Raw genomic sequence first — 12,784 nt, forward strand, 5'->3', positions numbered from 1 at the left:
TGCACAGGGAAATCAGCTCAGTGTTTTGTGACCACCTAGAAGGGTGGGATAGGGAGGGTGGGAGGGAGACCAAGAGGGAGGGGATATGGGGATATATGTATATGTATAGCTGACTCACTTTATTATACAGTAGAAACTAACACAACAATGTAAGGCAATTACACTCCAATAAAGATGTCAAAAAAAAATAAAGGAATGGATTCTTTCACAGTTTTGAAGCCTAGCAATCTGAAATCAAAGGGTTGGCAGGACCATGTTCTTGTGGGGAGGGGATCCTTCCTGTCTCTTCAAGCTTCTGGTGGCTCCAGGCATCCCTTGACCTGTGGCACTGCAACATCAATCTCTACCACCATCTTCACAGGGACTTGTCCTCTGTGGGCATGTCTTCTTATCTTCTGTCTGTTTCAAACCTCCTTCTGCCTTTTTCTTATAAGGACCCTGTCACTGGATTTAGAGCCCAGCCAGAAAATCCAGCACAATGATCACCTCATCTCAAGAGCCTTAACTTAATTACACCTGCAAAGACCTTTTTTCTCAGTATGGTAAAATTCATAGATTCCAGGGATTAGAAAGTGGACATATCTTTTTAAAGCCACCATTCAACCCCCCCAAAAGTAAATATACTTATTAGTTGAGTCAGTTGAGACTTAGAGAATTTAAGGGATTTGTCCAAGGTCACACAGTTAATATGAATGCGAGCTTCACATTTGATTTATGGCTTCCTTACCTCCAGAAAAATAATTTCAATACTTTTCTGAAAGGAGTAACAGTATCAAGAAATTTGTCACTTGGATGCCAAATGCTGCTTCTTAAATACATTCATTACTAGACTATCCTACACCACTAGTGTTATCTTCCAAAACTATAGATCAGATCCATCATGCCTGGCATGTTGTCGGTCACTTAGAAGGTGCTCAATAAACAGTTGTCAGTAAATGAATGAGATCATGCCACCAGCCTCATCAAAGTCACCAAACATTCCACATTGCTTAAAAAATGAGCTTCACATTCCAACAAAGCATTCAAGACCCTCCAACCCTCCAAAAGATTAAAATGTATAATCCTGGAATTACGATGAATTCCTAATTCTTAGAAAGGCTGTACTTAGAATGAGTACAGCCTTTCTAAGAATGTCCAGAAATCATACAAGAAGAAATTGATAAATTTGGCCACACACATACCTAAAAGTTCAGGATGGAAGAATTTCATAATAAGGCCAAAAAACAACGGCCTGGAAAAATATTCACAACATGTATAAATACATATGCCTAATTTCCTAAAGATATACATAGCTCCTGATGAAGCAGGCACCTTCATTTATTGTTGTGTGACAATAAACTTGTTAAGCTTCTTTGAAGGGAAGATTAGAAATAAAAATAAATTTATCTTTAAATTCATCTCCTCTCCTCTCTGAACCAGCATTTCCACCCTTAGGAATTTATTCTGTAGATCGTCTCTCACTTTGGCACAAAGCTATTCACTGCTATACCCTTTGTGAAACAAAACTGATTGGAAATAACCTAAATGCCCACCAATAGGAGATGGTTAAATCCATTACAGTACAACTATACCATGGGACACTATGAGTCCCTTTTAAAATGAGGCATGTCTATATATACATTAGTATGGAGGAAGTTAACTCAGGGGACAGAACAGTGTGTATAAAACATTACCATTTTGTAAACAACAAAAAGGACACACATATATATATGCACCTATATGCCAGGTATATCTATGAATATTTTTGGAAGGATAAACCAGAAACTTGTAACTGTATTTGCCTTTGAGAAAAGAACTGTGAGACTGAGTACAGGGACAGAAGGAAGATTTATTTTTCTGTAAACCCTATTGTATTGTTTGAATTTATTTTGCCATGTGCCTGCCATGCGATAGATAGAGAGAGAGAATCTATAAGCTAATTTTCACCTAATTTTCCAACTTGATCTCCTACTGTATCCTATCTTGTACATGACAATTCATTGCTTCTCAAACCCACAGACTATGGTCATATTGAGTGTGTGGGAGTGTGTGTGTGTCTAATATGCTATCATCCTCGACTCTCACGCTTTCTGCCTGTATAAATCCTGGCCCTCAAAAGCTCTTCTGTGCAACCTTCCTGATCTTCAGTGTTGAAACTAACTACTCTTACCTCTGAACTCAGAAAACCCCTGTTCATCCTGCTTTGAATTACAGTTGTTTACAAGCTGGTCCCCCTCATTAAATTAGCTCCTAAAGGGAAGTGTGCATCTTGTTGCCCTCTGTGTTCCTCAAAGTACCTGGAACACAACAGCCTTGCTGTGTGCATGTCATTAACTAAAAAATATTAAGTAGAAGAGTCAACTAGGAAAACCCAAGTCTCTTACGATTAAACCCAATTTTAAGGATGATAGAGAAAAATATTTAGCCCAATCACAGAAATGCTATTTAGCATGAATATCTAAAAGAGCCAACAAGAGCTCCTCAAAGCTGAAAAATAAAGCCAATACTTCTTATCGAATAGGATTATTACATGAGATGTATGTGAAATTCAATAAGAAGTTACAGTTGGAATATATTAGAGGTAAGAGAAGAATGAAAGAAAAATGATTTCAGTTTTAATACGGAAAAGATAGCTCTTGACATTTTGTTTTTTGGGTTTTTTAGTCAAACACACCAAGCCTGGTCATAAAATAGGCAAACGCTGATTTTTATCCTGAAGCAGGCTACTTCTCAGATTGGGACTAGCAATGCCTTCCACCTTCGCAGCCCTCCTTCCCCCCCATCCCCACACACAAAGGAAAGGTTCACTGCAATGCAATTCAATCTACTGCTTATTAATTACAATTTTTTCTAAGAAAACTTTCTCAGATCATATTATGTGTGCTGTAATTTTTTTTTTTTTACTATTTACTTTTTGCTTTCATTTAAACCCATTTCCTCTTGTCCTTGGTGATAGTGGAGGGTCCCATTACTCCATATATTTAACTTTCATCAATAAAACCAATTTTTAATGCTTCTAGAATAGGGCTATTCTGCTTTAGTCTCTATAAATAGGTACACTGACATCCAGCCCACCCCATTTCTGTTGGCCTTATAACAACATACAATAAAAAAATATAAAACAAATATAATAAAATAAAACAAATATAATAAAATAAAAATTAAAAGTGGTAGTGATTAAAAGTCAACTTGAACTTACTGCTAATGCTGTTTCATACTCTCCAGCAGCCAAGTGCGCTAAGCCCAAGTAATAGGAAGCTTCTTCTACCATCTTTTTGTCATTTCCTAAAACGAAAATGTAGAAAAAATCATTATGGTATTAAAGAAATCGGTTTATTCCAACAAACAGAATCTTTGCTTTTTAAGAGAGTAGAAAGTTATTATAACAAAGTATACAGATTTATATCAACAATCTCTGAAACCTAACTGTGTACTCATCAAAAAGGATGATGTTAATACAATTTACCTGGGTCACAGATATAAGTGAGTAATGTGCATTAGCAATATAATTATGAGGAGTTTCCCTCTACATACAAAACCCAGTATTAGCATTTTGACATTCATATATAAATTCCATACCGGTCCACCATGTAAAACCTATAGTCATTCATCATAGCTGCGACTACATATGTGAAATAATTGATAAAGAGTATCAGCCTTACATGGTGCACAAACACACACAGGCTGGCATTCAGCTGTCTCTAATAGGGCAGATAATTAGCAAATTAAGGAATTATTGTCTTGATTAGGTTCAATTTTAAAGCTATTGGTTAAAACCTGGGAGAGAAGGACTGCCAGAGCTTAGCTTCTTGGTATAAAATTCCATTCATATTTTGAAATTCAAACACATTTTTTCCTTGCTAATGACTGGTAAATGCTTTTCACTATCTTTTCACAAGGAATTTAGCCTTTCTAATTTCTGCATAATGTGCTTTATTCCAGGAGTTATCAAATTTTTCTTTCCAAAAGCAAAATGTGTAAACGTGTAACACATGGTTCAACAAGACATAGACATACATCATACCATCTAATAAATACATAATTTATTTACATTTAATGTACTAAATTGAACACATAAATCTAATGTACTTGCAAGAATCATTAGAGGTTCTTATTTTAAAATGGAATACTGTCCTTTCTCTACATTTGTAAGTCTTTGGCTTCTAATGTTACCTAACTCCTGGGTAATGCAAATGCTGACAGATCCACCCTCATTTTTGATCTTTGGAAAGTAAGCATCCTTAGATTTCTGAACTCTGCATTCCCACCATGATGGATTTCCACAGGAGCTAGCAATTCTCTATGCTGCACTCACTCTCAGCAATCACTCAATTACCTCTTGTGAAGGAGTGGCTCAATTAGAAGACTGTGAAGAAACAGGATGGCAAATGTCAGTGACAGTAGTTTTTTTCTTCTCTAGCAATTTCATCAATTGCAAAGAATTATACCCTCAAGATCTCACTTCAGCAGAGTTGATGGTGCTAGCGATTCAGTCTGGGGAATTTTAACTCATAACTCAGCTGGGCCCTCACTTTTTCTCTGTTATGGGTTTACGAGTACTGGGGAGAAGGGTGGGACTAGGGAAAGGGAAGAAGGGGTAGAAGGAAGAGGCTATGGCGGGAAGTTGCCTCTTAGATAATTAAAGGTTGACTATTTGTGACTTGTACTTTCTGTGTTAAATGGTGTAACCACGTTAAAGCACTAACAACACCTCATGCTTGGATAGAGTATCGTCATTTGCCTCTAACTTTATGTAAAGGGCAGTCCAGCAAAGAGGAGAAGAAAAAAGAAATCTATCCCTATTGATAGAAAGATTTTGAAGCAGCTAACTCAAATAGTCAGACCACACCAAATATTAGTTTTAAAATAGGATTTAAGTATAAGAAATTTTCCTGCTTACTAATTGAGACAAAGTTAAAGTGAAAGCAATAAAATAATGGAGGAAGATGTCAGCATTATTAAAGCTGAGTAAAACAAATACAAGAGAAAAAAGGGTAAAATATTATTTATATTGTGTTGTTTATTTGAGTGGGTTAAATTTATATTGGCTTTGCTATCCAAGTCAATAATCATTTATCTTAAAAAATCACGTTTTTATTTTGAAGACTAAATTGTTCATTCTTACACTAGTGTGTTTACTAGAGAATCTAAAGAGGTGGAATAATGGACAGAGACGATGTTCTTTGGAGTAACTCAAATGTTTTATTAAAATGTGCCCTAAAACTTCCTTTTGTTATTTGGCTAAAAAATATTTACTCATTCATTTATTCAATGAGTACTTATTGAGGACCTACTCTGTACCAGGCACAGCTCCAAGCATTTGGGGTACATCAGTACATTAACCAGACAAATTTCCTGTCCTTGGGAAGTTTATATTTTAGAGAAATATAAAAAAGAGACAGAAAATTGAAAATAAACGTAATAAATTATATGGTAAGTTGTATGGTGATAAGTATTCTAGGGAAAAAATAGAGCAGGGTAAGGGGATTTGGGAGTTCTAAGTAGGGGTACAAAGAAAAAAGCAGGTTTCAATATTAAATACAGTTGTCTGGGTAGTGGATATCACTGAGAGGATGGTATCCACAAGAAAATGAAATTAAAGATAACAGAAAATTTTGGGAAACACACAACTATGTGGAAATTAAACACACTCCTAAATAACCAATGTGTCAAAGAAGAAATCAGAAGGTAAACTAGAAAATACTTGGAAATGAATGGAAATAAAAATACAAAACCCCAAAACTTATGGGAATCAGCTAAAGCAGAGCATAGAGGGACAAGTACAGCTATAAATGCCTATTTTAAAAAATAGGAAACATCTTTCCACTTTACAAAACTAGAAAAAGAAGAGCTAACTAAACTCGAAACAAACAGAAAGAAGTAAATAATAAAGACTAGAGAGGAAATAAGTGAAATAGAAAAAAAATAGAGGATATCAATAAAACAAAAAGTTGGTTAATTGAAAAAGTCAACAAAATTGACAGACCTTTAGCTAAACTGAACAAGAAAAAAAAAAGAGAGAAAAGCCTCAAATTATGAAAATCAGGAATGAATGAGAGAAATCACCACAGTCCTTACAGAGATAAAAAATATTTTAAGAGAATATTATGGACAATGGTATACCAACAAATTAGATACAGTAGATGAAATGGAAAAATTGTTAGAAAGATGCAAACTACTGAAATTGACTCAAGAAGAAACAGAAAATATGAATAGATCCACAACAAGTAAAGAACTTAAATTAGAAATCAAGATACTTTTCACAAAAGAAGCCCAGAGTGCTTCACTGGTGAATTCTACCAAATATTAAAAATATAATCAACATCAATCCTTCACAGACTCCTCCAAAAACTTAGGAGAAAATACTTCCCAAATATGAGACCACTATTATTTTGACATCAAACCAGACAAATACACCACAAGAAAAGAAAACTACAAACCAATATTCATTATGAATATAGAAAACAAATTCCCAACAAAATACTATCAAAGCCAGTCCAACAGCATATTTTAGGATTATACACCAGATCAAGCTGGATTTATCCCAGGCATGTAAGGTTGATTCGACATCTGCAAATCAATCCATGTAAAATACCATTGTTATTAGAAAGGATAAAAACTACACGATCATCTCAATAGTTGCAGAAAAAACATTTCACAAAATCCAATCCTTTTTTGTGATTAAAAAAACCCTCAACAAATTCAGAATAGAAGGGAACCTCCTAAACCTGTTAAAAAAAGTATCTACAAAAAAAACCCATAGCTAACATTACACTTTATGGTGAAAGACTGAAAGCTTCTGTCATAAGATCAGGAAGAAGACAAAGATGTCCTCTGACACCAATTCTATTTAACACTCTACTGGAGGGTCTAGCCAGTGCAATTAGGCAAGAAAAAGAAAAGGCACTAGTGGGAGGCAAACTTTTACCTCTATCTTAGGGTTTTTTTGGCTGTGCCTGAGAATTAAATTGACAAAAGACAGAATAACAGGAGAAAAGCATACAAATTTACATAAGCTTTAGGTCACATGGGAGCCTTCATAAGGAATGAAGAGCAAAGAAATGGCAAAACCTACCTGCTTTAATATTGGGTTGAACAAAGATAGGCAATTGTGGAAAATATAAAGGAAGGAAGGTTAAAGAAGATGAGGATTATTTTAACAAGGTCTGCTTGTGCAGAATTCTCTTGGCCTTGGCTCCCAATCAAAGAATGTTTCTTTTCTCATGGTACAGGGCATCTTTAATATGGGTGTTTCCATTTCCTATTTTTAGGAAGAAGAGGGGATACTAGAATGCTCCTTTTTGCCTCTTGTTTTTCAAGTGCCTTTAGCTCACAGTACTCTTTATGCCAAAGTGGCATTTGGGGTGGCATATTCTGTTACCCTTAAGCATCAAGATCCGAAAGAAATAAGTAAAACTATACTTGTAGATGACATGATCTTACATATAAAAAATCCTAAAGACTCCATAAAAAACATCAAAGCTAATAAATGAGTTTAGCAAGGCTGCAAGATGCAAGATCAGTATACAAAAGTTGATTTTATTTCTACACACGAGCAATGAACAATCTGAAAATAAAAGAAAAATTCCATTTTCAACAGCATCAAAAAGAATAAAATATTAGAAATAAATGTAACAAACCAAGGGCAAAATGTGTACACTGAAAACTGTAGAACATCATTAAAAGAAATTAGATAACATGTAAACAGACTGATAACCATATTCATGAATTGGAAGACAGTGTTAAGATAGTGATATTTCCCAAACTGATCTACAAATTCAATGCAATCCCTATCAAAATCCCAGCTGTCATTTTTGGAGAAGTAGACAGACTGATCCTAAACATCATGTGGAAATATAAGCAACGTGGAAGGACCAAAGCAATATTGAAAGAGGACAATTTGGAAGACTCGCACTTCCCAATTTTAAAACTTACTACAAAACCACAATAAAAAATATGTAGCAGTAGAATAAGAACAGACATGAGGATCACCGCAATAGAATTAAGAATCCAGAAAACAACCCTCACATTTATGGTCAATTACTATTAACAAGGGTCCCAAGATAATTTATTGAGAAAGAACAGCATTTTCAACAACTGGTACTGGGGCAACTGGATATCCACATACAAAACGTGAAGTTGGACCCTCTTGACATCACACACACACACACACACACACCTAAATATAGGAGTTAAAACTTTAAAACTCTTAGAATAAAGTGTAGAAGTAAATCTTCATGAGTTTGGATTAGTGGAAGCCTTCTTAGTTATGATACCAAAAGCACAAACAACAAAAGAAAAAACAAATTACTTTGCACTTTATCAAATTAAAAACTCGGGCTTCAATGGATACCATCAGAAAGTGAAAAGAAACCAAATCTGATAAAGGACTTGCATCTAGACTATTGGAGGATTCTTGTAACTCAATAATAAAAGGACAAAATAACCCAATTAAAAATGGGCAAAAAACTGAAGAGACATTTCTGCAAAGAAGATATACTAATGGGCAATGAGCACATGAAAAGCTGATCAACATCATTAACCAACAGGGAGATGCAAAATAAATTCACAGTGAGATATCACTTTATACCTACTAAGATGACTATAATAAAAAGACAAAGTAACAAGTACAGGTGAGGATGTGGCTAAATTGAAACCCTTTATATATTGTTGATGGGAATGTAAAATGGTTCAGTGACTTGGGAAAACTCTTTGCCAGTTCCTCAAGAAGTTAAACATAGAGTTATACCACCCAGCAATGCCACATCTACGTATATACCCAAAGGAATTGAAAACATGTACACAGATCTTCACAGTAGCATTATCCATAATAGACAAAAGGTGGGAACAATGTAAATGTCCATCAACTGATGAATGGATAAAGAAAATGTGATACAACCATACAATAGTGTATTATTTGGCCATAAAAATGAATGAAGTAGTGATACCATCTACAAGATGGATGAACCTTGAAAACATGATGCTAAGTGAAAGAAGCTGGACTCAAAAGAATACACATAGCATGATTCCATTCGTGTGAACTATCCAGAAGAGGTAAATCCACAGAGAGAGAAAGTAGATTAATGGTTGCTAGGGGATAGGGGAAGGAGGGTATGAGGAATGCCTTCTAATGAGTATGGGGTCAGTGTTGATGTTTGTACAACTTTGTGAATTTAGTAAAGACCATTGATGGCTGAAAGATGAAAATAATAGAATAATAGAGTCATGAGACCACTGTATGGCTGGTGCTATACTTGTGCATTACACCAAGGTGTCCTAACTAAGGTGCACAGTGGATGTCAGTTCTCCTTAAGTACCATGTAAATCAATGTGGGAGGCAAGTGTTATCCATGCAGTCGTCAGCTTGCTGCTTCAGGTTCCCTGACCAAAGTAGGAGACAAGAGTAAGAAGGGATGCTTTGTCCCAGAGCATTTCAGCGGCTGTCAGAGCTCTGTAAAATGCTGTGCAATCTTTTAACCTGTCTACTATCTTATATGAAAAACATGGGCACAAATATTTATTGGCTTTAAAAGACATTAAAAATTATTACAGCAGAAGAAGCAAGTTTTCTCCTATTCTCTTTATCTGTCCTTTGGAAAGTGAGAGATGCTTTCAGAAAGGAGAAGGCTTGGCAGGCTCTGACTATTGGAAGAGGGCCTAGGAACCTTGCTTTCTTTGTGAACAACCTTACAATTTAGCAAATGTGAACCTTAAGTGAAATACCTTTTCCTAACTGATAACATTAACTTACATTAAAAGTCCACATAACTTTTCACATGACTAAAGTTAGCTGCTGAAATTGATGTAAGAGCTAACTATTTATGTCAGTGTGTACCCCTTTGGGGAAGGTACTAGATCACCATTCATTCAAAAGCAGTTCATTCAATGGGCTACATCTTTCACTGGGGGTGATGTCCTATGGGTATTTTAACTAATATTACTTTTAAAAATTAACAGAGAAAATAAGCTAAGATTTTACTTTCACTCTTTAAAAAATTAAAATCAAACTCAGAAAATCAGTCCTGTTTACTCCATATAAGCCATGTGTTACTCAATAAGCCAATTGATTAAATATGTCCACAAGCTAAAGAACTTTAGTTCAAGAGCATAACTTCCATCTTTCTCTCCTTCATGAAAAGTAATTTATTAACATACTACTCTGAGGTCACAAAATAACCTTGCATCTCACAAAGTAAAAGCTTATGAGTATATGTTCCAGTTTTTTCTTTATATTTTATACATATTTTAATGATAATAGAATATTAAGGATGTGATCAGCTGTCACAAAAGCATTTTCACTGCTGTAAGCGTGCATACGAATCACCTGGAGATCTTGCAAACCTGCAGATTCTGATGCAGTCAGTCTGGGGTGGGGCCTGAGATGCTGCGTTTCTTATAAGCTTCCTGGTGATGCTGATCCTGCCAGTCCAAAGGCCACACTTTGACAGGCATGGGTCTAAAATGTATTAAAGTTCTATCTTCCTGTTACTCTTAACTAAATATTTATCATATCTTTCCTATTACCCGACAATAGGGAATTTACAAACAATGAAAGGTCTCTCAGATTGTAAGAAATATATGACCTTAAGCACACACACACACACACACACACACGCGCGCGCAGAGTTAACTTTTGCAAATGACCTTACCTTCTCATCATGGGTTTACTGTTTTATAACATTATTCCCAGAGGGTTGCAATTTTGGAGATAAAGCTTTCAAGAAACTAATGGATTTCTTGCTGTCAGCACTAAGGCCCCTCTGTTTTACAGTGAAATTTGAAAGTATATTGATGGCATTTGTCCCTGCACTTCATAGGAAATAATCATCCAAACACTGGACAATTTTTACCTCCCTCTTGGGAGAAGCAGTATCTGCCCATTAAAGGCAGCAAAGTGAGCGTGCTCTTTTCCACCCACCTTCTTTGGCTATTTCAGAAGCTTTTATAAGAATTCTGATGGCCTGTTTGTATTCTTTATTTTCCAGCATTTTGTCTGAGAGTAATCTGTAAGTCCTCAGGAGACTCTCACAGGCCAACAAGTTGAGAACGCGGCCTGTCTCATCCTTCCATATCCGTCCCTGCGTCAATTGATGGAAGGCCTCATAATGCTCCGCAGCTTCCAGAAGCTGACCTGAAGAATAAAAGCCATTCATAAATACAAACCACAGGCCAGAACATATTTTCAAATATTTTGCATACATCTTGTGCTTTACTATTAAAGTGTGTGTGGGCGGGGAGAGAACCACGGAAGGCAGCCAAGTATTTCTAAGGCTGAAGAGGACGACGACCTCAGATTCAGCACTGATTTTGAATGGACACCCACTAAAGGGATATACTTGGGCTAGCAGAAATTGAGGAGAATTGCAAATGTTTAGAGACGGTGTGAATGTCAAGTAATAATTCTTAATAACAATCATATTAGCTAGTATTTATTCAACATTATATATGCCAGGAACTGTGCTACGCACTTCTCATTTAATTGTCAAAACAGGCCTATGGAACAGAGATTGTTATGATTCCATTTTAAGGTAGAAAAGAGTGAGGTTAAGAATTCTGCCCAAGATTGCCTGGCCAGTGGCTTAGTAGATCCAGGCAGTCTGATTCCAGAGCCCACAACCTAAACCACTTTCTTGCACTGCTTTCCCAACAGAAAGCAGTTCTCCATTCTCGAGAATTCAGGTGTCTTGAGAAAGGATGCAACTGTTACAGATTTCAAATTTAAGTATTATGGAGCTTTAAACTACTTCTCAACGTTTGACTAGACTTTCCAAGTTATTTAATTTTAAAATTACAATGTAACTTAACTGCCCTTCTCAATTATATTTTATAATATAGTCAGAAATATATCTTCTCAAAGCCAAAACTCTAAATTAACTTTAAGTCATTTGATTCCTTGAAATGTGAGCAAGCACATTTCTGGAAGGGTAGTTTGTAGTTCCATGATACAGATTGTATTTTACTTGTGAATTGCCTTGTAGAAATGCACACAAAATCCTGTAATGTAAATGCTCTTTTATGGTACTGGAGTTACCTAATTGGAATGAACTGGAAAAGCACTTACATCTAGGCATTTCAACAATCGTAGTTAAGAGTGAGTGCAGGCTCCGAACAGACAACCTGAATTCCTATACCAGTTTTACCATTTTTGCTGTTTAGCCTCAGGTTAATTACTACACTCCCTGTGCCCGAATTTAATTCTTCTGCAAGTAAGATTATAGTGTAACTATTCAAGGTGTTATTGTGAGAAATGAATTAATACCTGTTCAAGATCTGATACAGAGTAGGTACTCAATAAACACGGCTGCTGTTACCAGTTGGCATAGTGATAATATTTTTAAAAACCCACAGGCCAACTGAATTATAGCCACTATTTATTTTCCCTTTCTTTAAGTACAACATAGTCTTCCTGCAAAATATGTAGTTGAGTCCTTATGACAATATTATCACAACTGATTAAATTAACCTACGTAGGCCACATTAGGCGCAATACATTTCCTCAAATAAGATGCACTGCATATTACAGATTGGACATTCCAGGATACTGTAGCTACTGCCATCACTATTGCATATAATTTCCTCCTATTTTGGCACTGAATTTGCTATCAAAATAAATATTAAAAATGCACAGATGAAGACGAATAGTATTTTAAAAGAAACACAACAGAGATGTATAACCAGCAAATAAGCTGTACAAAAATTCAGTAAAGACATGGCCAGTCTGAGTCCCATGCAGAAGGAGGGCGTATCAGCAAAGATACATAGAGAGAGGCGGGTGTGTGCTGCTGAGCTGTTTATAAACTTGTAT

General features: G+C 35.7%; 1 protein-coding gene across 1 annotated transcript in view; it reads right to left on the bottom strand.

Moving 5' to 3' along the window:
- TTC29 (tetratricopeptide repeat domain 29) overlaps nucleotides 1-12,784 on the bottom strand; it is a 264,216-nt gene that overhangs the window by 179,555 nt on the left and 71,877 nt on the right. The window contains exons 7-8 of the mRNA XM_024126651.1: nucleotides 10,898-11,110; nucleotides 3,179-3,264 (exon numbers count right to left, since the gene is read on the bottom strand). Coding sequence (XP_023982419.1) covers nucleotides 3,179-3,264; nucleotides 10,898-11,110 — 299 coding nt within the window. The remainder of the gene's footprint in view (nucleotides 1-3,178; nucleotides 3,265-10,897; nucleotides 11,111-12,784) is intronic.

This window comes from Physeter macrocephalus, chromosome 7, assembly GCF_002837175.3.
Source record: "Physeter macrocephalus isolate SW-GA chromosome 7, ASM283717v5, whole genome shotgun sequence".
Classification (NCBI taxonomy): domain Eukaryota; kingdom Metazoa; phylum Chordata; class Mammalia; order Artiodactyla; family Physeteridae; genus Physeter; species Physeter macrocephalus.